At 52.0% G+C, this 22,538-nt stretch overlaps 10 protein-coding genes across 10 annotated transcripts; 5 read left to right on the forward strand and 5 right to left on the reverse strand.

Annotated features, from left to right (window-relative positions):
• Nucleotides 1-109: 109 nt before the first annotated feature.
• On the forward strand, nt 110-1,120 carry COCVIDRAFT_98305 (hypothetical protein; the record flags this gene model as incomplete). The annotated part of the gene is made up of 1 exon (XM_014701516.1): nt 110-1,120. The coding sequence occupies one exon, from the start codon at nt 110-112 to the stop codon at nt 1,118-1,120; it is 1,011 nt and encodes a 336-aa protein (XP_014557002.1).
• Nucleotides 1,121-1,157: 37 nt separating this feature from the next.
• COCVIDRAFT_98292 (hypothetical protein) lies at nt 1,158-2,220 on the reverse strand (the record flags this gene model as incomplete). Its single annotated transcript, XM_014701517.1, has 2 exons — nt 1,158-1,973; nt 2,023-2,220. 2 exons carry the CDS (start codon nt 2,218-2,220, stop codon nt 1,158-1,160), a joined length of 1,014 nt encoding a protein of 337 aa, XP_014557003.1.
• An 849-nt stretch (nt 2,221-3,069) lies between these two features.
• On the forward strand, nt 3,070-4,158 carry COCVIDRAFT_37529 (hypothetical protein; the record flags this gene model as incomplete). The annotated part of the gene is made up of 4 exons (XM_014701518.1): nt 3,070-3,182; nt 3,300-3,336; nt 3,379-3,862; nt 4,106-4,158. 4 exons carry the CDS (start codon nt 3,070-3,072, stop codon nt 4,156-4,158), a joined length of 687 nt encoding a protein of 228 aa, XP_014557004.1.
• Nucleotides 4,159-5,468: 1,310 nt separating this feature from the next.
• On the forward strand, nt 5,469-6,308 carry COCVIDRAFT_98533 (hypothetical protein; the record flags this gene model as incomplete). Its single annotated transcript, XM_014701519.1, has 1 exon — nt 5,469-6,308. The coding sequence occupies one exon, from the start codon at nt 5,469-5,471 to the stop codon at nt 6,306-6,308; it is 840 nt and encodes a 279-aa protein (XP_014557005.1).
• A 124-nt stretch (nt 6,309-6,432) lies between these two features.
• On the reverse strand, nt 6,433-8,260 carry COCVIDRAFT_37531 (hypothetical protein; the record flags this gene model as incomplete). Its single annotated transcript, XM_014701520.1, has 3 exons — nt 6,433-7,092; nt 7,152-7,953; nt 8,046-8,260. 3 exons carry the CDS (start codon nt 8,258-8,260, stop codon nt 6,433-6,435), a joined length of 1,677 nt encoding a protein of 558 aa, XP_014557006.1.
• A 733-nt stretch (nt 8,261-8,993) lies between these two features.
• On the reverse strand, nt 8,994-12,679 carry COCVIDRAFT_98512 (hypothetical protein; the record flags this gene model as incomplete). The annotated part of the gene is made up of 5 exons (XM_014701521.1): nt 8,994-9,202; nt 9,252-11,663; nt 11,713-11,986; nt 12,046-12,232; nt 12,531-12,679. 5 exons carry the CDS (start codon nt 12,677-12,679, stop codon nt 8,994-8,996), a joined length of 3,231 nt encoding a protein of 1,076 aa, XP_014557007.1.
• A 1,372-nt stretch (nt 12,680-14,051) lies between these two features.
• On the forward strand, nt 14,052-17,207 carry COCVIDRAFT_98395 (hypothetical protein; the record flags this gene model as incomplete). The annotated part of the gene is made up of 3 exons (XM_014701522.1): nt 14,052-14,120; nt 14,193-14,262; nt 14,326-17,207. The coding sequence occupies 3 exons, from the start codon at nt 14,052-14,054 to the stop codon at nt 17,205-17,207; spliced, it is 3,021 nt and encodes a 1,006-aa protein (XP_014557008.1).
• Nucleotides 17,208-17,320: 113 nt separating this feature from the next.
• On the forward strand, nt 17,321-17,689 carry COCVIDRAFT_26388 (hypothetical protein; the record flags this gene model as incomplete). Its single annotated transcript, XM_014701450.1, has 1 exon — nt 17,321-17,689. One exon carries the CDS (start codon nt 17,321-17,323, stop codon nt 17,687-17,689), a length of 369 nt encoding a protein of 122 aa, XP_014556936.1.
• Nucleotides 17,690-18,827: 1,138 nt separating this feature from the next.
• Nucleotides 18,828-19,985, reverse strand: COCVIDRAFT_37534 (hypothetical protein; the record flags this gene model as incomplete). The annotated part of the gene is made up of 4 exons (XM_014701523.1): nt 18,828-19,274; nt 19,337-19,832; nt 19,890-19,911; nt 19,964-19,985. 4 exons carry the CDS (start codon nt 19,983-19,985, stop codon nt 18,828-18,830), a joined length of 987 nt encoding a protein of 328 aa, XP_014557009.1.
• Nucleotides 19,986-20,458: 473 nt separating this feature from the next.
• Nucleotides 20,459-21,885, reverse strand: COCVIDRAFT_37535 (hypothetical protein; the record flags this gene model as incomplete). The annotated part of the gene is made up of 3 exons (XM_014701524.1): nt 20,459-20,748; nt 20,802-21,716; nt 21,774-21,885. 3 exons carry the CDS (start codon nt 21,883-21,885, stop codon nt 20,459-20,461), a joined length of 1,317 nt encoding a protein of 438 aa, XP_014557010.1.
• Nucleotides 21,886-22,538: the final 653 nt, after the last annotated feature.

Here is a 22,538-nt window from a genome sequence, read left to right on the forward strand (position 1 = left end):
CCTGCACTTGCCTGTCGACTCTTTCTACTTCCTTAGCTCGACAGCTCAATTTCAGTTTCAGTCAGCACCAAATTTGACCAGACGACTCAATGTGTTCAAGCCCTACATGATGGATTCAGACGTTTCCAAAAGATCTCAGTTACAAAAACTGGCTTATACATCATTGACCGAGTACTTCCAAGAGCATGACCACGAAGTCGTTGAAATTACAATTCTCCCTCCGTCTGTGCAGCCACCAGACGGTGTCTTGATACAAGAAGGATCATCACTTGGAATATCAAAGAAAGCACTTACCTTGGCTTACATGGAAGCACGTGGACTATTCTTCGGGAACAGAGAGAGCAATGATCCTGCCACAATAAATCAGACAATGCAGACGACAGAGATTATGCTTCTTTTTGACCCGGAACATCTCACTGCTGCAAACTACCGTAAGCGCGTGCTTTCCCAACTAGAAGCTGAACACGGACTTCACGCTGGGAACATATTTCATAAAGCTCTACAACGAGAGCTTTATTTTCTGGATAGCGTCCTCACATCTCCACTGCATCGTCAGTCAAAGTCACCAACTCTATGGTATCACCGCTCGCATATTGTAGACTCTCTTATAACAGTCGGTCTGACAGAAACATTGGATGATCAGAAGGCGGTCTTTTGGAACAACGAGCTCGAGGCTGTGTGCAAATCTGGGGAGCAACATCCTAAGAATTATCATGCTTGGCAGTATGCTCGTAGGTTGGTGCAAAAAGCCCATGGTTTCGGAGCGGATGACCAGTTTGTCCGAATCGTCAAAAAATGGTGTACTAGACATCCAAGCGACATATCTGGTTGGTCTTTTCTTTTGTACTTGATGCCTCGACTGGCGCCATCACTGAGGGAAGAGCTGGTGAGAGATGTGCTAGATTACGCCATTAAGTTCGGCATCGAGAACGAGTCACTATGGGTTTTCATTCGCACAGCTCTCGCACAAGACATGTCCAGCGCGGGACACTCGGTAACATATCAGCATCTTCAAGATTATGTTCAAAACTTGACAAACGACGAAAGACCACAAGACGAGGCCCACACCGCTTCTAATGCTCTCAAATGGATCGACGCTTATGGAAAACACACCGGATGATCACAAAGAGTTGTTGATTATAAATATTGTTTGATTCCTATATTGAAGCTATTATTACTGCCACTACACCCTTCGCATTCACCCACAACTGGCTCTTCTCGCGTCTCTTGAGATGGCTTCGTGTTATGGTAGTGCTTTTAAAACCATCAGTGACGTGTCTCCACAAGCAATCCAATGGGTGCTTCATGTTCCATATCGATGGACCATGTGTCGCCGTTTCACCCACTGTATCTTTTTGGGTTTCTGACATAGAACTGCTTAGAAATTCATGCTCATCGACTCGTGATTGAAGGCTCGACGAAGAGTTGCAAGCCCCTGAGTATCTAAATGATTTTGCAGAACAAATGTCCGACTCTGAGTACCTTCGACCACTGACTGTTCGAACATCATCTGCTAATACCCATGTGGGCTCCGAGATCGATCTTTGCAGCGCAGGCATCATATCTGAAACATCAGAACTCAAACATGTGCTCTCCAGAGTTTGCGAGGAAAGTGTTTGATGCTGCGCACCCGGTTCGTATGTGGTGAGGATGGCGGATTTGGCCAACAGCCGTGTTGTCGACTCACGATCGAAGTAAAATTGTTTGACGTCCGGGGTCTCTGGATTTGTATACTCTTTCAAGAGCGACCAGTCGATTTTGTAAACGTTTCGGATATTTACATGTGAATCCAATTGCAGTCGAGCGCCGTTGGCTAATTGCAGAGTTGAAGATCGCTTCATAGTCTTTCTCAGACTTCCGTGTGAATGATCTGGCGATGGCGCTATCGGTAGATATGAGGTGTGTAGGGTGATATGGAATTCGTTTGACTTGTTGTATAGGTCGCCAAGTGTTCTTCGGTGCCGTGAGGAGATCTTGGGCATGTTAGCGGCATCTACGAATTACAATAAACATGTTACTCACAACTTGGAAATGAGCTATGTGGCTATCTTCTGCAGGCCTCGAAACCACAACAACTGGATGCCCATAGATGCCCTCGACAACGCCTGCGCCACGTGCTCTCTTCACCGCCTGCCTTGGCAAGTCCCCCTCTGCTGGTAACCAAAATATTCTGCCTTGGACTACATCAACGTCCTTTGCTGTGACTTGGTTGTTCGGCATTGTCCAGGCTACTGAGTTTTGTAATGTTGTCATGGTAAAAGGATTTGTAATGATGCGACTGCTTACAATGGCGATTGTCCCAACTTATAAGTACAGACGTCAGTTGGACTTGCGCATGCAGTCATGGCGGTATGAGCCACGCTGCAATCAAGAGCATTACGCGCGCCTGAGCCTCATTGGACCGTCAGGCAGAGTGCTCATTCCGCACGATCCATAGGAACGGCTTTGCTTATTTGATTAGCAGAAACGCTCGGCTGAGCTTGATTTGACAGTTGTGCGATAATACCGCCGGCGTACGGCGAAACAGGCGCATGGATGATCGCGTCACCCGCTCAGCCAACGACAATAATAGGAGCTTACAAAAGTGGCAGGGTTAAGGGTGGCTGAGCGCGGCAGCATGCGATGTGATTGGCCGAGACGGACGGTTGACTACTTGAGAACATCGCTCGGTAAGATAACTTCGATCACATATACGCGCGGCCTTACTTCAGAAAGTGGCTTTTGTCGAGTCTTTGACTAACACATGTTGCGGCTTGTAATTTCGCAAGGCGCAAAGCCATAATAACTGCAATTTACCTTGGCCTACTTCGGCCAAAGTGATGTATGACCACTAGATAATTGTACTTATCAGAAGCAGTGAATTAACACTAAGCTTTTATGAGAGATGCACCAGTCAAATAGCTCACAGGAATCGCATAGCCTGGGTGCGAGCTCCCCGCGTTTACAACTCATGCATTTACGCTACAACATCCGGGGTAAGCAACGGCTGCTACCGTCTAGCCGCATACCTCGGCAGTATCTCTACTGGAGAACCCAAGTCACGCATGTCGGGAACGCTCCCGAAATAAAATGGACCCACTACCGAATCATGTTTATGAGGGACTCCCGACGAGAGAGGCAATCCGCATTCGGATACTGTACCCCGCAATCGACTTCCAGGCACCACTCGAAGCCCACTTTTAGTACAACAGCGAAGAATTATCCCATGATACCACAAGTTCTTCTCAAGGGTTCGATGCTGTATCATACTGTTGGGGCGAACCCAGGTTTACTCACACTATCCACTTCAAGAACTTCAGCCATGGACGCATACCTTCAATCGCTATTACCGCAAACGTCGACTCCCTGCTACGCCATTTATGAAAACCTCACAAAGAGCGCCGTCTTTGGATCGACGCTGTATGTATCAACCAAGCCGACGCGCAAGAGAAGACGCTTCAAGTGCCCCTAACGCGCAGCATTTACACAGCTACCTTGAAAGTCCATGCCTGGCTCGGCGCTGGGGGAACATTCGATGCACAGGCAGTTTTTACACACTTGAAGAGGATCGCCGTTGTCGATGAGCTAGAGAAAGAAACTATATCTCTCCCAAATCAGTTTCGTAAAGACTGTGCGGCTACGCAGTCGACCTTACAACAATTGTTTCTCAGCCCTTGGTTTACGCGGCGTTGGGTCCTGCAAGAAATTTCCCTTGCTCATGAAATCACAGTTCATTACGGATATGACAAGATCTCGTGGAATTGGTTCGCAAAGGGGACCTTGCTTCTACCGGAATTAGATGAGCAACACAAGACTCAAGGTGGATGGGCCAGTTACCAGTCTTACAAAGTCGCCAAGAAGACTATTGAGACTTCGTTGAAACGTGAGTTATGGCTCCCAGACTCCCTACTGGAGCATGTTTCTGCAGAATGTAGCGAGAGATCGATTATTCGCTCTGTACGGTATACTGGATCACAACTACAGTGGCTCAGAACCGGCGGTAGGGATATATGATCGGAGAGACTCATCGATGCCCCCCCCAGATACTCCCGAAAGTGGATTACACCAAAAGCTGGGTAGAGACGTACAAGTGCCTGGCGGAAAACATGATACAATTGCAGCCGAGCGAGTTCTGGTACCATCTCCGGATTTTCGGATCTATTCGCGAACATGAGCTGACGGCCCCGTCGTGGGTGCCAGACTGGAGATAAGTAAACATTTTCATTCAGCCACGTTTGTTCTATACGGAGATCGATGGTGGAATACTTATAGATTCACCGAATGGTTGTTGCCTTCAACTATCTGGTTGGCTCTATGGGTCTGTCATCCAAGTTTGAGATATATCACCCCAAAGCCAGTCACATCCCGCCAATATTGTTACCGACGTTGGGTGGCAACAAGACTCTGTGGACAGAGAACGAGGATGGCAGATTCGAAAGCGACTGAGAGAGAATCTAGCATGTCTTATTTTACTGGCAGCTAACATCATCAATCAGAAGGACCTTTACGCGGATGACTTGGAACCCTTCTGGTGGGCCTTGCTAGATGAGAAAACTTCACAGTTGTTTCAATCTACCCGAATAAACTGGCTGAAAGAACCGTACCATCCATCAACTCATCACTGGCCCAATAACCTATCGCGTATCGTGAACAGCGTCTTGGCGCAGAGCCAAGTTTTTCGAACAATGCGCACAGATGGCAATTTTGGCTTTTCCTATGGGACATTGGGAGTCACACCCGCAGATATTGAGGTTGGGGATGTGGTATTTCGCTGTTCCGCAAAACGGGCCATGACGGGATGGGAGTACATAAGGGACCTCAAACTAGTGTTGCGACCAACTTTATATGATGGTTTCAAAGATGCGTTTAAGTTTGTGGGGTTCTGCCTCCTCAAAGACGGCGATATTCCTAGCGAACGACGATGTTACTGGACTTCGTTTCCGAGAAAAGATGTAGTCCTAGTGTGATGGCAATGACAAGGCATGGTTAAGGTGGAAGTGTTCTATTTTTTGTGCAAAGTCCTCCTGTCTACACAGAGTGACTACTTACCTTGCACGGTATTCGAAATCCAAACAATAAACCGCCATTTCGGGCAGTTTACTAAGCACTCAAGTCTCTTGGCTGCATTCGAAAGAGTAATCAAGGAAGCGCTAGGAACAAATGAATGGACCAAGACTGATTATATGAGCTAGAACCCTTGTTACCTCGAAAAGGCGCAAATCAAGTGTTCTCTCGAATGTTTACTCAACAACCGAAGCCCATGCATCCAAGTACACTACTTTGGGAAGAAACTCGGCAAGCACTAGCTCACTTCTGTGTAAGAGTATCATGCGCAGTCAGTTTTTGTAAGCTACGATGATCAATAATCACCACCGCAATACTACACATAAGAACAAGTATTCATTGTTCGAAAAAGACAAGCCAACGACTACAAAACTCTACAACATTTTATCCCCACTACCCTCGATACCTATCCCAGATCCCCAACAATGTCCGCTCAGACAGTCCCAACCCACTACATAGATGTCAAAGACACAACTCTTGCCTACCGCCGCTTCGGCGCACCGTCCCCCTTCCCTCTACTCTGGATAACCCACTTCCGCGGGACAATGGACCTAATCGATCCCCTCCTCCTCAACAGCATCGCCACCACGCGCTCCCTAATCCTCCTCGACAACGCCGGATGCGGCCACAGTTCCGGCACCATCCAACCCACCATCGGCGGTGCTGCCGCCACAATCGCTGATTTCCTCTCCGCCATCAACGTGCCCAAAGTAGACGTCCTAGGTTTCTCCATGGGAGGCTTCACCGCTCAAGTTCTCACACTAGAGTACCCGCATCTAGTCCGGAAACTCGTGCTGGCTGGGACGCAATCGGCGTATACAACTGGATTCGTAGCGCCAGACCCCAACATCATGATTAAGGCGAGCCAGCCGAACCCAACGCTAGATACCATGCTCGATCTCTTCTTCTACCCCTCTGAAACCAGTCGTGCGCTGGGTGAAGCTTGGTGGCACCGGCTACCCGAGCGCCATGTCGACGGCGAGCAACGCACGACGTTCGTGGATGAAGCCGGGACACAAGTGCAGAATGCGGCCATCGCAGCATTTGTGAGTGATGCAGCGTTTTTTCAGCGGATGGAGCAGTTGGACAAGGAGGTGTTGGTCACGAATGGGAAGACGGATGTTATGACGCCGACGCCGAATAGCTGGCTTATGCAGCAGAGGATGAAGAAGGCCGAGTTGTCTATTTTTAAAGATTCAGGCCATGGGCATTTGTATCAGTTTCCAGAAAAGTATGCAAGGGTATTGGATTTGTTTTTGGGATGAGGTTTTGGGTCAGGAGGGCACTGTGGTGAATCGGCGAGCACTTGGGTTGTTACAAAAAAACATGCCGTCAGAATTACTGCTTGAACATTCTTGATTCTATGTCATCTAAAACACCTCGTCTATATCACCGCCCCCTCTCCCGTTCTCTCTTCCGCTCCTCAAACCCCCTCACACTCTCCCTGACTCCAAACCCTTCCCTTAACAACCCTCCCACATCCTCAAGCCCCAACCCCGCCGTCTCAGGATAGATCCTCCAGACCGTGCCCCACGCAACCCCGCACACAACCGCATACACCGCAAACGTGCCCGCAGGACTAAAAAGATGCAACATGGGCAAAAACGTAAGACCAACCAGGGTATTCGAGCCCCAATTCGTGGCCGTCGAAATGCCCGATCCCAGCGAACGAACTGATAGGGGAAAAAGTTCGGATTGCTGCCAGGGAACGTTGCCCATACCAATCGCGTAACCAGCTACATATGTAATCATGGATACAAGAATAATAAGAGGCCACGTTTTGGTGTTTGCATCGGTGTTGAAAACTGTTTCTTCTTCGGCGGCAGCGGGCAGGTCGACGTAGATGAATGCTATGGCGCAGAGGATGAGGCCGAGGATCATGATTGCGATGGAGTAGAGGAGGATGCGGCGGCGGCCGATGCGGTCGATGAAGTGGAAGGCGACGAGGGTGAAGAGGAAGTTTGTGAGGGCGATGGAGAGCGAGGTTAGGGTTGGGGAGGAGAAGCCTACCATGCGGAAGATTGTGGCGGAGAAGTACATGAGGGAGTTCTGGGGTGGGCGTGGTTAGTATATTGGGGAGGAGCTTGAGGATAGTAGGGATTACTTACGAAACCGCATAGTTGTTGGAAGCCTTGGAGCATGCAAGCGATTATCAATGCCCTTCGGTTTCCTCCAATGACAATCAGTTGAGATAGGTTGTCTTGCGCTCTTTCTACTTTTGCTCTCCAGCCAGACTTTGCAGACTCGGGCATACCCCGTAAACCAGCCGCATCTTCCTCTTCTTCAATTTCCCTCTCCACTCGCCTTAGCACAGCGCCCACCAACTTAGCTCCACCCTCCTCACTCTTATACACCCTTCCCAGCACCGCCCTCGCCTGCTGCACCCTCCCAGCCTTAACCAAATACCTTGGCGTCTCCGGCAAAAAGAACAACATGACAAACTGCACCGCTGCGGGCAACGCTCCCAACCCAACCATCCATCTCCACCCATGCACCCGCTGCGAAAACAGCCACCCAACAACATACGCCACAACCTGCCCGCCCGTCACAAACAAACTACTCACAACCACCAACCTGCCCCGAAACGGACTCGGACTCAGCTCTGAAATATACAGCGGCACAACAAACGACGCGCTCCCTACCGCAGCCCCTACAATCGACCTGCCCAGAATCATCCCGCCCACACTGCTCGTCCAGGCCTGACATAGCGCACCAAGTACAAAAAGCACGTCCGCCACGAAAATCACCGTCCGGCGTCCGTACGAATCCGCCAGCACGCCCGTAAGCGGCGAGGCCAGCAGCGCAAAAAACGACGTACACGACGTTATAAGACTTTTATCGAGGGTAGTGAGCGATCGGGAGGAGAGATCGGTACCGATGGAAACGAGGGTCGAAGAAATGACGCCGGTACTTTATACACAAATGTTAGACTTGGTGTTCGGAAGTGTAATAAGAAAGGTAAGGTAGAGAGAGATAATTGTAAGCAAGAAAAAAAAGCGTACTCGTAGCCGAATAATAGACCGCTGACGCCGGCGCATATGGTTAGGATCCAGATGAAGAGACTCGGGGAAACTAGGGCGCTCTCGTCGACTTCGTCGTCGTGGTCGTCGTGTATCTCGGTGTCGTCATCGTTGTCGGTGGTGTACGGGTTGCGCGTATCGGGAGGGAAGTCGTGTCGGGAACTGGGGATCAGTGGTTCGGCGGCGGTATCGGTCATGCTGCTCAGTTCGAAGTCTTCATGAGGAACCGGCATGCAGTACAGAGCGACATGAAGTAGTGAGTATAAGGAACGGTAATTCTGGCGAGCAGATGCCGTCCGCCGTCTGGGGTAGTGTCGGAACAACGGCGGGAGTGTGGACCCTGGATGCACGCTAAGAGGGTGGGTCCGTGTACCTGCTGATTGATCCTTGTCACTTGCATATCTGCGTTTAGATCAGGTGGACTTCCTTGAAAGGAAAGCTGATGGATTAACACTGAAGCTAGTTGCATTGTTGTGCTGATTGGATACCATGTCTTGGAGAAAACATGCTCTGCTAGCTACCACCACCATCACACCACCCCTTCCCCCCTCCACTTCGTTGTTCGATCATCTCCCTCCCTCGTAGTCGGAAAAGCCAAAGCATTCCTCTCGATTCTCCCATAGTGCTTTGCGATCGTGTTCAAGATAGCGAACTATGGTAGTTTCCCACGCACTATTTCCTGTCCCACCCCGCACATCCATAGCCAGCAAAGCCATTGCCCACACCGTAATCCTTTTGTGCACCCTCCATGCCCTGTCAACGCCGGTCGCTATGCGTCAAGCCACTCATTAGAGAGAATATCGACCCACCCACGCTAATCGCATAGCAAAATTAAGTAAAACAAGTGTGGGAAGCATCTCGTGGAGCTCAAGCGGCAACTTTCGGGAAATGTCGCTAGAGTTAAGATGCGAAGCTTCATCTTGGAGACTTTCATTTGGCTTCATTGACAGCTTCCGGACCATGGTTAGCGGGGCCAGCCGGTGGGACCTGGGGCCCTGTCGAATGCTGTTGCATCATAGGCTGAGAGTAGCTTGCACTTGGTGTACCACGATGTTGTTGGGGGAATTGAGGATGTTGCTGGGGCGAGCCGTAATGTCCACCCTGGTATGGCTGTTGATAAGGTCCTCGCATCGGAGCCACTGCCGCCATGTTAGTTTTGCAACGTGATTCTTCCATCAATTAACTTACTAGAACCTGGCTGCATCTGGTACATTTGAGGTGCTGGTGCTCCGGGCTGCATGTACATCATGTGAGGTTGCTGGTGGTGGCCTTGCTGTGAACCTTGGTGGCTCATCATCGGAGCACCTGGTCTCGGACTTGGGAACCCATTGGCGCCAGGCCCAGGCATGTGGCCGGGATATTGTGGGTATGCAGGACCAGGAGCCGGAGAGTACATTTGCATTTGAGGGTTACCTGGCATTCCCATATAAGGCCCATTTGAAGGCTGGTTCGTCATCATTTGCCCTCCCATTGCTGGGCCAGGGGGTTGGATGAACTGTCCGCCTTGCGCATTACGCATAGGTACATGCTGGACATTAGGGCTCATGCCGTACTGAGGAACTTGGACAGGCTGGGGATAGCCTGGCATTTGCTGGGGTTGTGCTCCATACATGAAAGGTGCCATGGGCCGCGGTGAAGGTTGGACTGATGACTGCGAGTGCGAGTATTGCATGTGGGGCGCTTCGAACTGGTGTGGGTTCTGGCCAATATGCGGCTGCACTGGCGGGCCTCGGGGTGTGTGTTGGGGCGTTGGGCCTTGTGGCATACCTTGTGCACCCTGAAGATGAGGAGGAATTTGATGCGGCATGGGACCGCTAGTCATTACGTGTTGAGGAGCTGATAAGGGCACTGCTGGAGGAGCATGCTCGAATAGCTGCTCATACCCCTTGTTTGAATTGGATGCAGGGAAGTCCCAAGTGGGGAAAGTCTTGTAAGGAGGCGCGATATCAGAGTGCGACTTCTCACTGCCTTGCACCTCCTTTTCCAGACGTCCAACAGCGTTGAAGGTTGTTGGGCCGTCCAGAGACTTTACATTTGGCCTTTGACCAATGAAGAAGTTGGTGACAGGCGGCTTGCGAACTTCTTGCCGTGATGAGTTTGGTCGAGGGCTGGAGCTGGCGCTTGGGTTTCCACCAGGCTGGAAAGTGTTCGCTGCTGGGTTTGGCTTAAACTCATGTGCACGAACATTGAACCTTGACGCACTGGAAGGTGTTTGAGCACCGCTAGAAGGCTGTGAAGAACCAGTAGGGGGCACCCGAGTGTCTTGAGATGGAATTGGCTGAGGAACGCCATTGTAGGGCACTGCACCCTGTTGTTTGTGTTGCTGATGATTCATCTGTAGACGAGTGCTGAGTAGTCCCGGGTTCCGAGGAGGGATGTTCATGTTCTGGTGCGAACCTCGCATGCTAGCCGATGCGTAGGGCTGCTGTCCCTGGCGGGGACGCTGAGCTTGTTGGCGGTCAACAGTCGTGCTTGGAGAAGCCTGGGTAGGCTCAGGCTTAGCAGATGGCCGTGGGGCAGCTTTGGGGTCGGAAGCGCTGGTTGAGGGTTTTGCAGGCGGCGAAGCCTTCAACTCAAGCGCTTGTCGGTTAGCCTTGTCGACAATGGCTTGCTGCTTAGTCTCGTCCTTAGCAAGAATGGGAACCAAATCCGATGGCACTGGTGTGCTCAACTTAAAGTTGAGCGCAAACTTCTTCAAGTCATTCAGCTTGACTGCCTTGTTTTCGCGAGCGAAAGCCCTCTGGCGATCAGAGATGCGCAGTTTTTCGGCGGCCGAGAACTGCTTGAAAGAATCCAGCAGATCATGTTCCACATTGGTTGTTGCATCGTGTGGTCGTCCGGCCTTGCGAGGGGGAATGGCAGCCACTGTGGACTTGATGGTACTGCTGGGCTTCTGTAGTTGCTCCGTGATGGCTTTGTGCACATCTGCTGGCTTTGATGCGGGTTTGGGAGTCTCCTTAGGGGCCTCCTTGGTGGTTTCCTTTGTGGTTTCTTTGGGTGCTTCTTTGGCGGCTTCCTGGGCTTTGGGGGCTTCAGTTGCAGGGGCTGCTGGCGCAGCGGGACTGGCGGCACGTTGTGCGATCTGCGAACCAGGTCGTGCGACAGACGAGGAAATAATGGCAGGATCGACCGGAGCGCCGGGTACGGTTGGCTGAGCGGAAGGTGCACGGCGCGCAGGCGGGGTATACCGGTTAGGTTGGCCTGTTGACAGAGCCGGAAAGTCTCGACGCACGCCGCTGTACTTGTCTTCCTCATCACCATTGTCGTCGGCAGCAGAATACCCTCCTCGCTCCTCGCGGACATGTGCGTTGGTTGCAGTGCTGCCTTCAATCTCCCGAGCAATCTTCTCAGCACGTGCAGCCCTCTCTGCATACTGAGGGTCGTTCTTGTTGATAGTGGTGGTGTAGAAAGTCTCATCGTAGTTGCTCTTTACGCCAAACAGGCGCTCGTTGGTGGAAAATTGGTCCCATTCAGTCGTACGTCCCGTTGACTCAAGAGTCAGGCTTGGGTCGACCTCGGACGGCTCCCATTTCTGGAGGTCACGCTCGCGGAAGGCCATCTTGCCTGAAATGTCGGTGTCTGTGCGGAAGCCCGATGTACCTACGACAGTCAGCTTGGTGCGAGAGAAGACTGTCACCAATACACATACCGTTCTGGCCCTTGGCGCTAGACTTGTCAAGCACCACGTTATTGACATTGAAATCGGCAACGTCGCTCATGTCAAAGGACATGACGTGGTAGTCACCCGCACCGACATAGTCGTCGGAAACGTCGCCTGTGCCATTGGTCTGGGCATTGCTGGCGGGCATCAATTTCTTGACCATCTTGAAGACATAACGCAGCTCGCTAGGGTCCAATGAAGTGCCGGACAGCACACCAGAGTACTTTTCACCATTCTTCAGTGTAATGATGCCCGGAAGACCCTAACCATGACCGTCAGCTGTGTTTGTCGGCTTCGGATTGAGCAGCACCCGTCACTTACAGTGAGGTTGGCCAACAGGTACATCATCCGATCGCTGAGGTGCCGCATTGGAGACGCAGTTTCGCCCGACGAGGGTGTCGGGGTGGGCTTTTGGGAGTTTACGAGGCCGTTGGATGGGGAAGGGTTCGTCGGTCGCTGAGTGAGGGGATTGGTACCCTGGGTCCATGCCGTTTTGGCCGGCTGCTTCCTACAAGGTGCCAAGTCAGCATTGGGCCAGGCGCAGGCAGGTGCAAATATATCGAGGACAGGGCAGGGCGAGGTGAGGCAATTGGACAGAAGACAGGGCGCGAGGGCCGTCTAGTGGACAGCGCAGTCGCACCGTGGCTCCATGTGACCGCCGACAAGTCACACGAGGATATCCCGGCGTGTGGTAGCGGTGTCGGGCGGCGGAGTAGAGCGTGGGCAGACATGCAGCTGAGGAGCAGCGTACGATGGGAGGAGGCGGGCGGGCGGGCGGGGCGGGCAGTTGGAGAGGGACTAGTTACCTCTGGCTACCTTCGCTGGGGCTTCCTGGCTTTCGCTGTGCGTCGGTAGCGGCTTTGCCAGCTGTGCTCATTTTCAGTTGCCTGCCGGGAGTGGAGACGGCGTTCAGAGCATTGGAGGAGGTGCTGGTCGTGGCAGCGGCAGTGGACATGGATGGGTGAGGAGGGCGCGGGTGCTGGTGGTGCGGTAGCGTGCGTCGGTGTCGGTGGTTGTGGGTGGGAGGATGGAGCGACGGGCGGGGGGGGACAGGGCAAGCAGCTCCAACTCTCTACTTGGGTGTGGGCTGTCGGAGCTGTCGAAGTTAGCGCAGGGCACTCAATGCAATGCGGCAGCAGGCACAGAGGCAGGACGAGCAATGCGAGGGAGGGCCGGCGGCGGAGGTCGCGATGGTATAGGAGGCTGTGCCCGAATGCAGAGACAGATGTCCACGGTGAGGTGCCAAGCCTGATCGACTTATGAAACAGATGCGGCAGCTAACCACGCCTAGGGCAGCCGTCGCCGTGAATGCTGCTGCCACCGCCAACGTTGCTACCACACGACCACACAGCCAAACGGCGTGCCCGTAAGCTTTGTCGCCTCGCTTCCTGGCCCTGTCCCCGGCTTGTTTTTGGCGAGGCTACCGTGGCCATGCACAAACTCTGTCGGGTGCTTGCAACCCTCTGCGCCCGCCAGAGTATTAGCATTATTATTATTATCGTGGTGGTGGTGGTGGTGGCCGCCGTGGTCGTGGTCCAGAACCCACCGCCTCCAAAGCGCCGGCGCTGCTGTCCTGCGTGCGTGCCTACACCAGACAATGCCGCTCCTGGGAGCAAATACGGGGCAAACACCTGTTCATGACGGCTCGCCCATGCTAGAGACGCATGCCCACAATGACTACCCCAGCAGCTCCAGGGAGTAGCGCCAACGTAGGCCCGTAGTACGCCGTAGTAGTCTGCAGTGCTGCAGTGGCTGCCCAACTGATGGATGCCATGGATGCGCTACTACTACCTACACACCCAACGCACCCTACCGATTCTTTGCGGACCTTGGGCCTCCCAGGCCAGCTCAGGCACATGGCAACATGGGCACTCTACTGTTTTTGGATAATGGCTCTGTCCTGGTGGTGTTCTTTTGCTCGGCCTTGAGATACTATTTATATTTTTTGCCCTGCAGCACGGGCGCCGTGTCAAGAGGCGACGAGCGACGACAAGACTCGATGGTACCCTGCTATCAGGAATCTCTGGCCATGACATGCCCCAATGGCAGAAGAAAAAACCGGGTCTGCAGGCTGTGGCGGGACGGACACGTGAATGGTCCAGCGGGCCCAGCGAGCCCAGGCGGCGCAAAAGAGATGTGGCGGGTGTGAGACGGCGCCACGTGCAGCCCAGCCACTCAGGCCTTGGCGGGAGCGGGCAGCCAGACGTCGGTGCACCCAACGTGCTTGCCAACACTACCGAGAGAGCGTGTCGTGCCCTTAGGCTTCGTCACTCGGCCATCCACTCTGCTGCAGCTGCTGCATACCTGCGCCCCCCTCCTCCCCCATCATGGCCGAAGAGCCCTCTTCCATGCGCTCGTCCCAGGGGTCCTCGTCGTCACGCCGTGCGCCCAAGAACGTACGTACTGACCCTCTCGGCATTCCGCGCCCAATAGTCCAACCGCGCCCGCTGACATGTCATGCATCCTAGCCCCAGCAGCAACTCTCCCAGATCGAGAAGTCCGTCACACATCTACTCGTCGCCACAAAGCAACTGCTCGGTCAGTCTACGGCGCAATCAGCCCCCACCCACTTCCAATATCCTATGCGCTGACACGACCCAGAGACACTGACCCTATGGTCGCGTGGGACCGCCACCGAGAGCGAGGTCTCCGACGTCTATGTCCGTCTGGGCTATGAGTTCAACATCGCGTCGCGTGCCTTCAATGCCATTGGTGTTGACACAAACGACCTGGGAAATGTCCCGGAACTGTTGCGCGGCATACTGGAAGAGACCCTGAGCCAGGAAGCATCCCAGGCCAGCCTCGACAACTTCCTACCTCGCATACGAGACATCATAATCAACCTCCTCCATGGCCTGAAGAAGAAGCAGCAGCGGTTACGGCAGCGTACTGGAAGAGATGGCTCACTCAACGGCGGCGGTAGTCCGCGACAGGCTAGCGTCGGTAGTTCCAGTGAAGTCGAGGACGCACAACAAGCCCGTTCAGCAAGCCAAAGACTGCCTTCGAGGGGCGACAGTCCGTCTTTTGGTGGCCCCGGCCTCCCCCCACGCTCGTCCTCAGTGGCAGGAGGCGGCCGAGCATCGCCAAGCAAGTACGACTCACTGCCCTCGAACCCAAAATCGAACCGCTCTACGAATGCGAGCCAGCTCTCTACAGACTCGTCCATGTCGAGTAACTCTGCCCAGCAAGCGCCCGTCATCACTCCTTACCCCTCAGACGACGCCATGCCTAAGCCGCCAGAACACGCCCCGCAACCACAACCCAACTATCCCGTCGACTTCCCACCACCTCCACCTCCACCACAACAAGAAGATGCGCTGGCTGCATTGCAAAGAGGAGGAGAGCTAGAGCGGAGGGCTTCACGGAGATTCTCAGCCTATCAGATCCAGAAGCATCTCGGTACAAATGGCATACCACTTCCGCCCGTTCAGAACTCGCCCATACCGAATAGGGGTCGGGATGTGCGCGAGTCTATGAATGCAGTCCGAACAAGAGCACCTACGCTGCACGGTCGGCAGCGATCAAATCAACAACCTGCCCAACAGCGACCAGCAGTGGAGACCAAATTTTCTTATGATCAGCACAACGACAGACGCATCTCTGAGGAGAGTTCTCAGGGCAAAGCACCAAGCCTGCCGCCACCCCAAGAACCTGGGGCAGAGGACAGCCCCATTCAGAAGACGCCGCAAGACAAGATTGGTGCGCCAAAGTTTCCCGAAAATGACCAACTCGCTCTGGGCGCTACTCTCAACGGGCCATTGTCTGAACCAGCCGAAATCGCGCCTGGCTCACCAGCCAAAGACGGAAGTCCTAGACCAGCGGCGAGCCGCCACAGTTCTTACAGAACAAAGACGCCATCTCCGCAGCCTTCACATTTCATCCCAGAGCAATCGCCTCAACAAGGGAAAGAACTCACCGTTTTCCTTCAGTACAAGAGTAAGATCAAGAAATACGTGTTTGCTGATGGTTCCGAACTCTCTTCTGCTCGCCTGCAACTAGCTTTTATCGAGAAGTTCGCTTGGGACACGCACCGCTACGGCGACCTACCCGAGATTCATATTCAGGACCCAGTTTCCGGTGTACGATACGAGTTAGAGGACATACGCGACATCAAGGACAGAGCGGTCCTTGTTCTGAATGTGGAGCAGCTCGATGAAGTAAAGAATCATATTGACGACAAATTTGGTGGTCTCAGCAAGTTGGTGGAGAGTATAAAGACCGTTGTTGAGGATCAACAAGCGACTATACAGCGCGTTGCAGAACGCCAGCAGCAAACTAGTAAGGAGCTTGCTGGTATATCTGCAGCGCCTCTGTCTTCCAATCGCAACTCTGCTCTATTGGCTTCACGCTCCATTCCAAGTGGTGGACCTTCTGAAGGTACAGTTACGTCGGCCACTCAACTCAACGAAGTGCAGGCGCTACGTCGAGATTTAGCCGTTGTCCGCCAGACATATTCATCATTTGTTTCGGACATACAAGCGAGCATGGCGACAATACGTACAAAGGCGGGCGCCGTCAAATCTACTGCTATTAAGGTTGCGTTGCCTTCGCTTGACGGTGACAGTGGCCGCGCCTACATCAACAACGGAAAGAAGGCTTTGCAGGACGACTCAGAGAAGATTGTCAACAGGGTGGATGATCTCCAGGATCTTGTCGAAGATCTCAGAAAGGACGTTGTTATGCGGGGAGTTCGGCCCCTACCTCGCCAACTTGAGACTACAGCCAAAGATCTGTCGATGGCCACTGCAGAGCTCAAGAAGTTGCAGGATGTTTTGGCCAAGGAGAAGCCACTCTGGACCAAGATTTGGGAGCAAGAACTGCAGACTGTCTGCGAGGAGCGAGACATGCTTACTATGCAAGAAGAACTCGCGGCCGATTTGCAAGACGATCTTGAGAAGGCGGCCCAGACGCTGGAACTGGTTGAACAGGCGACTAAACAACAAAACCTGGAGAGCGAGAAGGAAAATGGCAAGGGAATGCGCTCTGCGAGCGGTCGCAGCATGCTTAATGCAGTTGCGGCGGACAAGGTCATTGACCCCCGGCAAGCTCGTGATGGTGTCCTGGGCGAGGTCAAGGCTCTGCAACCAAACCACGAAGGCAGATTGGAAGCCATCGAGCGAGCTGAAAAGGCACGTCAACGCGATCTCGCGACAAGAAACGACGACGAGTTTAAGCGCGAACTGGGCAATTTCGTTGAAGAAGGAAAGCTGAAGAAGAGTGGTGGCGTGGAAGAAACAGAGCGTCTGCGCAAAGCAAAGGACGAGCGAGCCCGCAAGGAGAACTTTGAGCGTGAGGCTGCACGCCAAAGAGCAAAGGCAGAGAAGCAGGCGAGGGAAGCTGAGGCCGCTGCAGCCGCTGCCGCTGCCGCCGCAGCCGCCCCTCCTGAGGGAGATGGCGCTGAAGGACAGAATGGAGAGGCCGAAGCTGAGGGTGCACCAGAGAACCCAGAGGAAGCTAAGAGAGATGAAGGTGGTCCCGCCTAGGCAACGGCCACTTTCCATCTTCATTCTTAGTCCTACCTTTTCGGGTATCTTACACAAAGAGCTGATATCTCTGGGTTTTTAGATCTGCCACAAAGCCGCTCTACAACGTGGTCATGTATGCCACCCCATCACGCTCCGCTATCCATGCAGATGAGCCATACGGAGACTACGGCTTCAGATCTTCCTACGACGCCAGGGGCGTCATCACCTCCACATATACATACACCTTTATTTTCTACCACTATGCCACGCTTCGATCCCTCGCCATGCATCCCCATGACGAGACGAGCAAGAAGCGAGGCCACTGCGCCGCCTCGATACCCCATATTCTTGCCAACCCCACCACCAGCATCCGTGCCAGAAGGAATGTCAAATACTATACCAACAACTACACTTTTACCTTTCCCTCCTTCTTTTCCTTCTTCCTCGCCGAATCTCTCGCCGTCGTTTTCTTGTTCCCTGCCGCCATATCGCAGTGCTAGCACTGCTACTATCCATCATGCCGACGCGCCCTTGTTGTATTCTCAGATTAGAACACAAGTCATCGGCAGGAGAAGCGATGATTTGGCAAAGCACCACACCGAAACATCCAGCACGCTTTCTTCTTCTCCTTGTACACCCAATGTGTCCGGCAAGAACATATCATCTTGGTTCTCGGCTTTGATGCGGAAATAAAGCCTTTGTTGTTTGAAGTGGAGAGATGAGACCTGGGGGTAGGGGGGAAATGGAGAGCAGAAGGGTAAAGAGGAAGAGTTAGGGAGTCATGCATGGTTTGGGGGGGGTGCGTGGGTAAGTAGTACCCGAGGAGGGTGACATCAAGGAAATGAATTATGGATTAAAGAATTTTACGTGTTATGCTCAAGGGTTGTTTGTTGTTTGTTGTTGTTGTTGTTTTGTATGAGGAAATCAAGTCGGAGAGAGAGCATTTGTTTGGGCGTTTTTTTTTGTTCTCCCCCTACCCTTTTTTTCCATATCACCTTTTCCCTTCCCCAAATGTTCTGCCACAGCGAGTTTTTCCCAACCGTCATTGTTTTTTCTTGTTATCGTTGGGGACTCAATCTTTTTCTCTATCTCATGTCTACGTTTTCTTGTCGTCATGATTCTTTTTGTATCCTCTATTGATAGAAAGAGTTTAAAGGGGAAAATCATGCATAGCGAATCATGGCGTTTGGGGTGTAAATGGGGAATTCTAATTCATTAATGCGATTTAAGAAGTGAAAGATTTTTTTTTTCAACAAGGGGAGCAAACTAGAGAGAAGGAAATTAGTGTAATATCGTTCACCAGGTAACTGACTATACGACGATTATCCCCCGTTGTTGCATTTGTTTGCCTTTCCATTCTTCATTTGTATACTATGCAACAATGATTTGTACACTTGCATCTCCATAATACAGCGTGCCGCTCAAACAGACACACGTCTATGTAACCTGATAATCACTTCCCAGACCTGGATGATCAAGAAACCCTCCTATTTCGCCATAGATGCCCATCTAATGTTTGACTGATTACCTCCCCATTACTGAGTATCATTTCCCGCCAAAACGCCAACGCTGATGCAAATACATGGGTTCATGCACATATCATTCACTAATCTTACTTACCGAGTGAAATCGTGATTCCTAATTACCAACAGCAGTGTCGTTCAAGGCCACACAGACGGCTCCGCGATGATGTCCGTTGTATTGCCGAATAATACTTTGACTGCCTAGTTCCCACAATCGCGCATAATGGTCGGAACAGGCGGTGACCAGATATGCACTGTCGGCCGAGAAAGCGCAATCCCAGACCCATCTCTGGTGGCCGTGTAGTGTAGTCTCGAGTGGAAAAGCTGCTGGGTCGCGTTCGCTGGCTGATGGGAGATTGTCGTTGGGAGTGACGTTATGGGGAGCTGAGGTATCAACGGACCAAATGCGGGCAGTGTGGTCGGCGGAGCAAGTGGCTAGATGGCGGACATCGGGGGAGAGAAGAACGCGAGTGATGTAGGTGGTATGTGCAACAAACTTGCATATGGGCAGGATGGATGTAGTGTCACTACGTTGAATCATTCGCCAGACATAGACGTTGCCCTGTTGCTCTTGTTAGAATCCAGCTCTAGAGTTTCTCCTCTTTGAAAACTGGGCAAACCCACAGCGTTATTTCCAGCACAAACCATGCTGCCATCACTAGCAACAGTCACACTTGCGACACTGACATCATCTTCAGGAATGAGCTGATGAGAGCACTTGTTCTCGCCGAGGTCCCAGATCCTTACGTTGCCACCGCGATCGCAACTGATCAATTCTCCCTGGTTTGGGTGAATGACCACATCGTTGACCGGGACACCGTGGGTGTAGTTGCGCTGGACATTGCCTGACCGTGTATCCCAAATCTTAACCGTGCCATCTTCCGATGAAGTGACTAACCACTTGGATTCACAGTGAAACGCGACACCGGTAATGTTCGAAGTGTGGCCGTCAAAGGTAAGGATCGCATTCGGGTTGGTCGATTTGATGTCGTAGAGCTTTACAGTGTGGTGGCCAGCGGCAGCGAGGTAGCGCTTGTCAGGCGATATGCAAAGACGATTGACTTGCGAGTCTGGGTGAGGGATGGTGCGGGAGCAGATTCCAGACAGCGCTTCCCAGAATCTGACGTTGAGCTGTCAGTATAGATTGCGAACAATGCGAGTTCAAAAGTATACGGACCGAATAGTGTGGTCATAACCAGCTATACAAGGAATTAGTTTTATTCTTGAGAGCTTCGTAACACTTCCACGTACCAGTGCAGAGAATGACTGACATGATGGGCAGTCAACGCGGAGATATTTCTAGACTGGCCGGCTCGTGTCTGTATGTCGGACAACACAAGTAGGTTTGGGTAGCGTCGCAGTGATTTCTGGTCGAATAACTTCGGGATATAACAAAATCAATGAAGCGCGACGATACAAAACATACTGTTTGTGTGTATTGTCTACAGTCACAGGAGGGGAAGCTGCGCATTGAGGGGAGTGGCAGTTGAGTTGGAGTGGCTCGGGAGTGCTTGGACCATCTCCCAGCCCTACTACGGCGGTCAGCCTTTCCTGGCCTAGCGCCATGTAACATTTCCCAATGGCCCATTGGCCAACATACAATAATTACTTCTACAGGTTTTCAAGCCGCTTAAGAAACGCGAGTGATATAGACGTATTTTTTGGGAAATGAACTTAAGCTCTTGGTTTGCGAAATATGTACGTCCTCAACTATGTGGTAAATAAACAAATTTCGTACTCCAAGCGCTACAGCTTACTCGCCGTCGGCAACAACTGGTATCCCTTTGGCTCACTGTCCAGCGCATCTCTTGTTATCTCTCCAATATTCTTGAATCCACCAACATTCATCAGGATATCCAAGTCTGCCAAAAGGCTCTTCATGACATGGGTGACACCCGTCTCGCCCATGATGGCAAGACCCCAAATCCAGAGCCGGCCAACGAAGACGAACTTTGCACCCAGAGCAAGTGCCTTGACAACATCAGAAGCCGAGCGAACGCCTGAGTCAAACATGATGTATATTTTATCTCCAACAGCTAGTAAAGAGTTAGCAATTGAGGTAACATAATCTGATATTTGGGAGGCATACCGTCGGCAATCTTTTCCAAAGCATCCAAGCTTGCAACTGCACCATCAACCTGTCGTCCAGCGTGGTTGCTTACGACAATGCCGTCGAAGCCCAATTCAACTGCCTTCTTGGCATCTTCCACGCTTTGGATGCCCTTCAAAGAGAATGGCTTGCCTCCGCTGAGCTCCTTCCAGAGCTTCATTGCCCATACAGCCTTTTCCCATGTGTGCGCGCGTCCATGCCAGACATTGTCAATCCATAGTGCACCGGCCTCGTTTGGTTGGGTTGTGGGATCAATGCCCTTCTCTTCCAATCTCTTTTTGAAGACTGGGTCAGTCAAGCCCAGGTCCGCGCCTACACCATGGTAGAAAGCATAATTTGAGTTTGCGACGTCGTCGTGTCGCCAGCCGAGTCGCCATGTATCTACTGTGAGGATACATGCCGTAAAGCCACTATTCACTGCGCGCTGCAGGAGCGAGCGAGTGAGCTCATCGTCATGTGGCATATATAATTGGAAAAACCTGAGGCCTTTTTCACCACCGCCGGCAGCGGTTCCGACATCGCCTCGGCCATTCTTCACGCCTTGGTCATTAGCATGACCGACGTCCTCTATGCTTTGTGAACCTGCTGTTGAAAGGCAGTAGGGAAGTCCTAATGCTCCCGCAGATCTCGCTACGGGTAACTCGCCTTGCGGGTTATAGATCTTATTGATGCCGACAGGTGCAAATCCAATTGGTGCAGGAACTCTATGTCCAAAGATCTCGGTCGTAGTGTCACGTTGATTGGTATCAACAAGCATGCGCGGAATGATCCGGTGCCGGTAAAAAGCTTGTCTATTAGTGGTGTGGGTGCGCGATTGACCAGCATTGGAGGAGGCATAGAACCAGCCTCCTTGGCTAAGCTTTTCTTTTGCTAACTCTTCAAGCTTGCCGGGATCTATTACATATCTTAGCATGAATGAAGTAGGATGTCACCAAGGCAAGGTGACCATACCAGTATTGAAGACTGGAACTTCGCCTTCATTCGATTTCCAAAAGTTTTCACGCTGGTACAATGCCCACTGCGGACTTGTTCGGAATTTCTGGTTAGGGTTGATGGGGTCCATTGTGAGAAAGACTGGGTAGATGGAGTGCTACGAGATGCGGAAGGATGTGAGACTGAAGATTGGTATAAACTCTTTTGAATCTGCAATCAGAGCCAGTAACTCCAAACCATAGCCTATTATTTCCGGCACTACCAAAGTCACACTATAGTTGTGACGCTTGCACCAACATCACAAATCATGACCGAATGTGATGATGCGTGGACATGAACCCTGGACAGCTGTATTATCTCCGGCATTCTGCACACGAACCCACACTCCCGAGAGTAGCAAGCATTAGAATTGAAACGAAGCTGCAAAACGCTTGGATAGTGTGGATAGTGGCTCAATTTCGTATAGTGCGGGGGCCTTTGATTGGGTCCGTCGTTGTAATCGCAATGCCGTCCAGATGACGCGTGGTGATGTTCACTGGATGGGATAGTGCGCAACTGACGACAGCGTGAGTGAGCACATCCAAAACTGGTCTACAACCTATGGACCGAATCCCGATTGGGATGAGAGAGCCTGAAATAACAGGCATGTAGAATACTGACGGCATTGCTCTTGAGCACATGCGCACAACAGCACATTCGGATCACTATGACGTCATAGCTTGGTGGTCACAGTCTCTGCGGGGAAAAGTACATGCACACCAATAGCAAGCTCTGTTTCAATAG

Source organism: Bipolaris victoriae, assembly GCF_000527765.1.
Source record: "Bipolaris victoriae FI3 unplaced genomic scaffold scaffold_39, whole genome shotgun sequence".
Taxonomy (NCBI): Eukaryota; Fungi; Ascomycota; class Dothideomycetes; order Pleosporales; family Pleosporaceae; genus Bipolaris; species Bipolaris victoriae.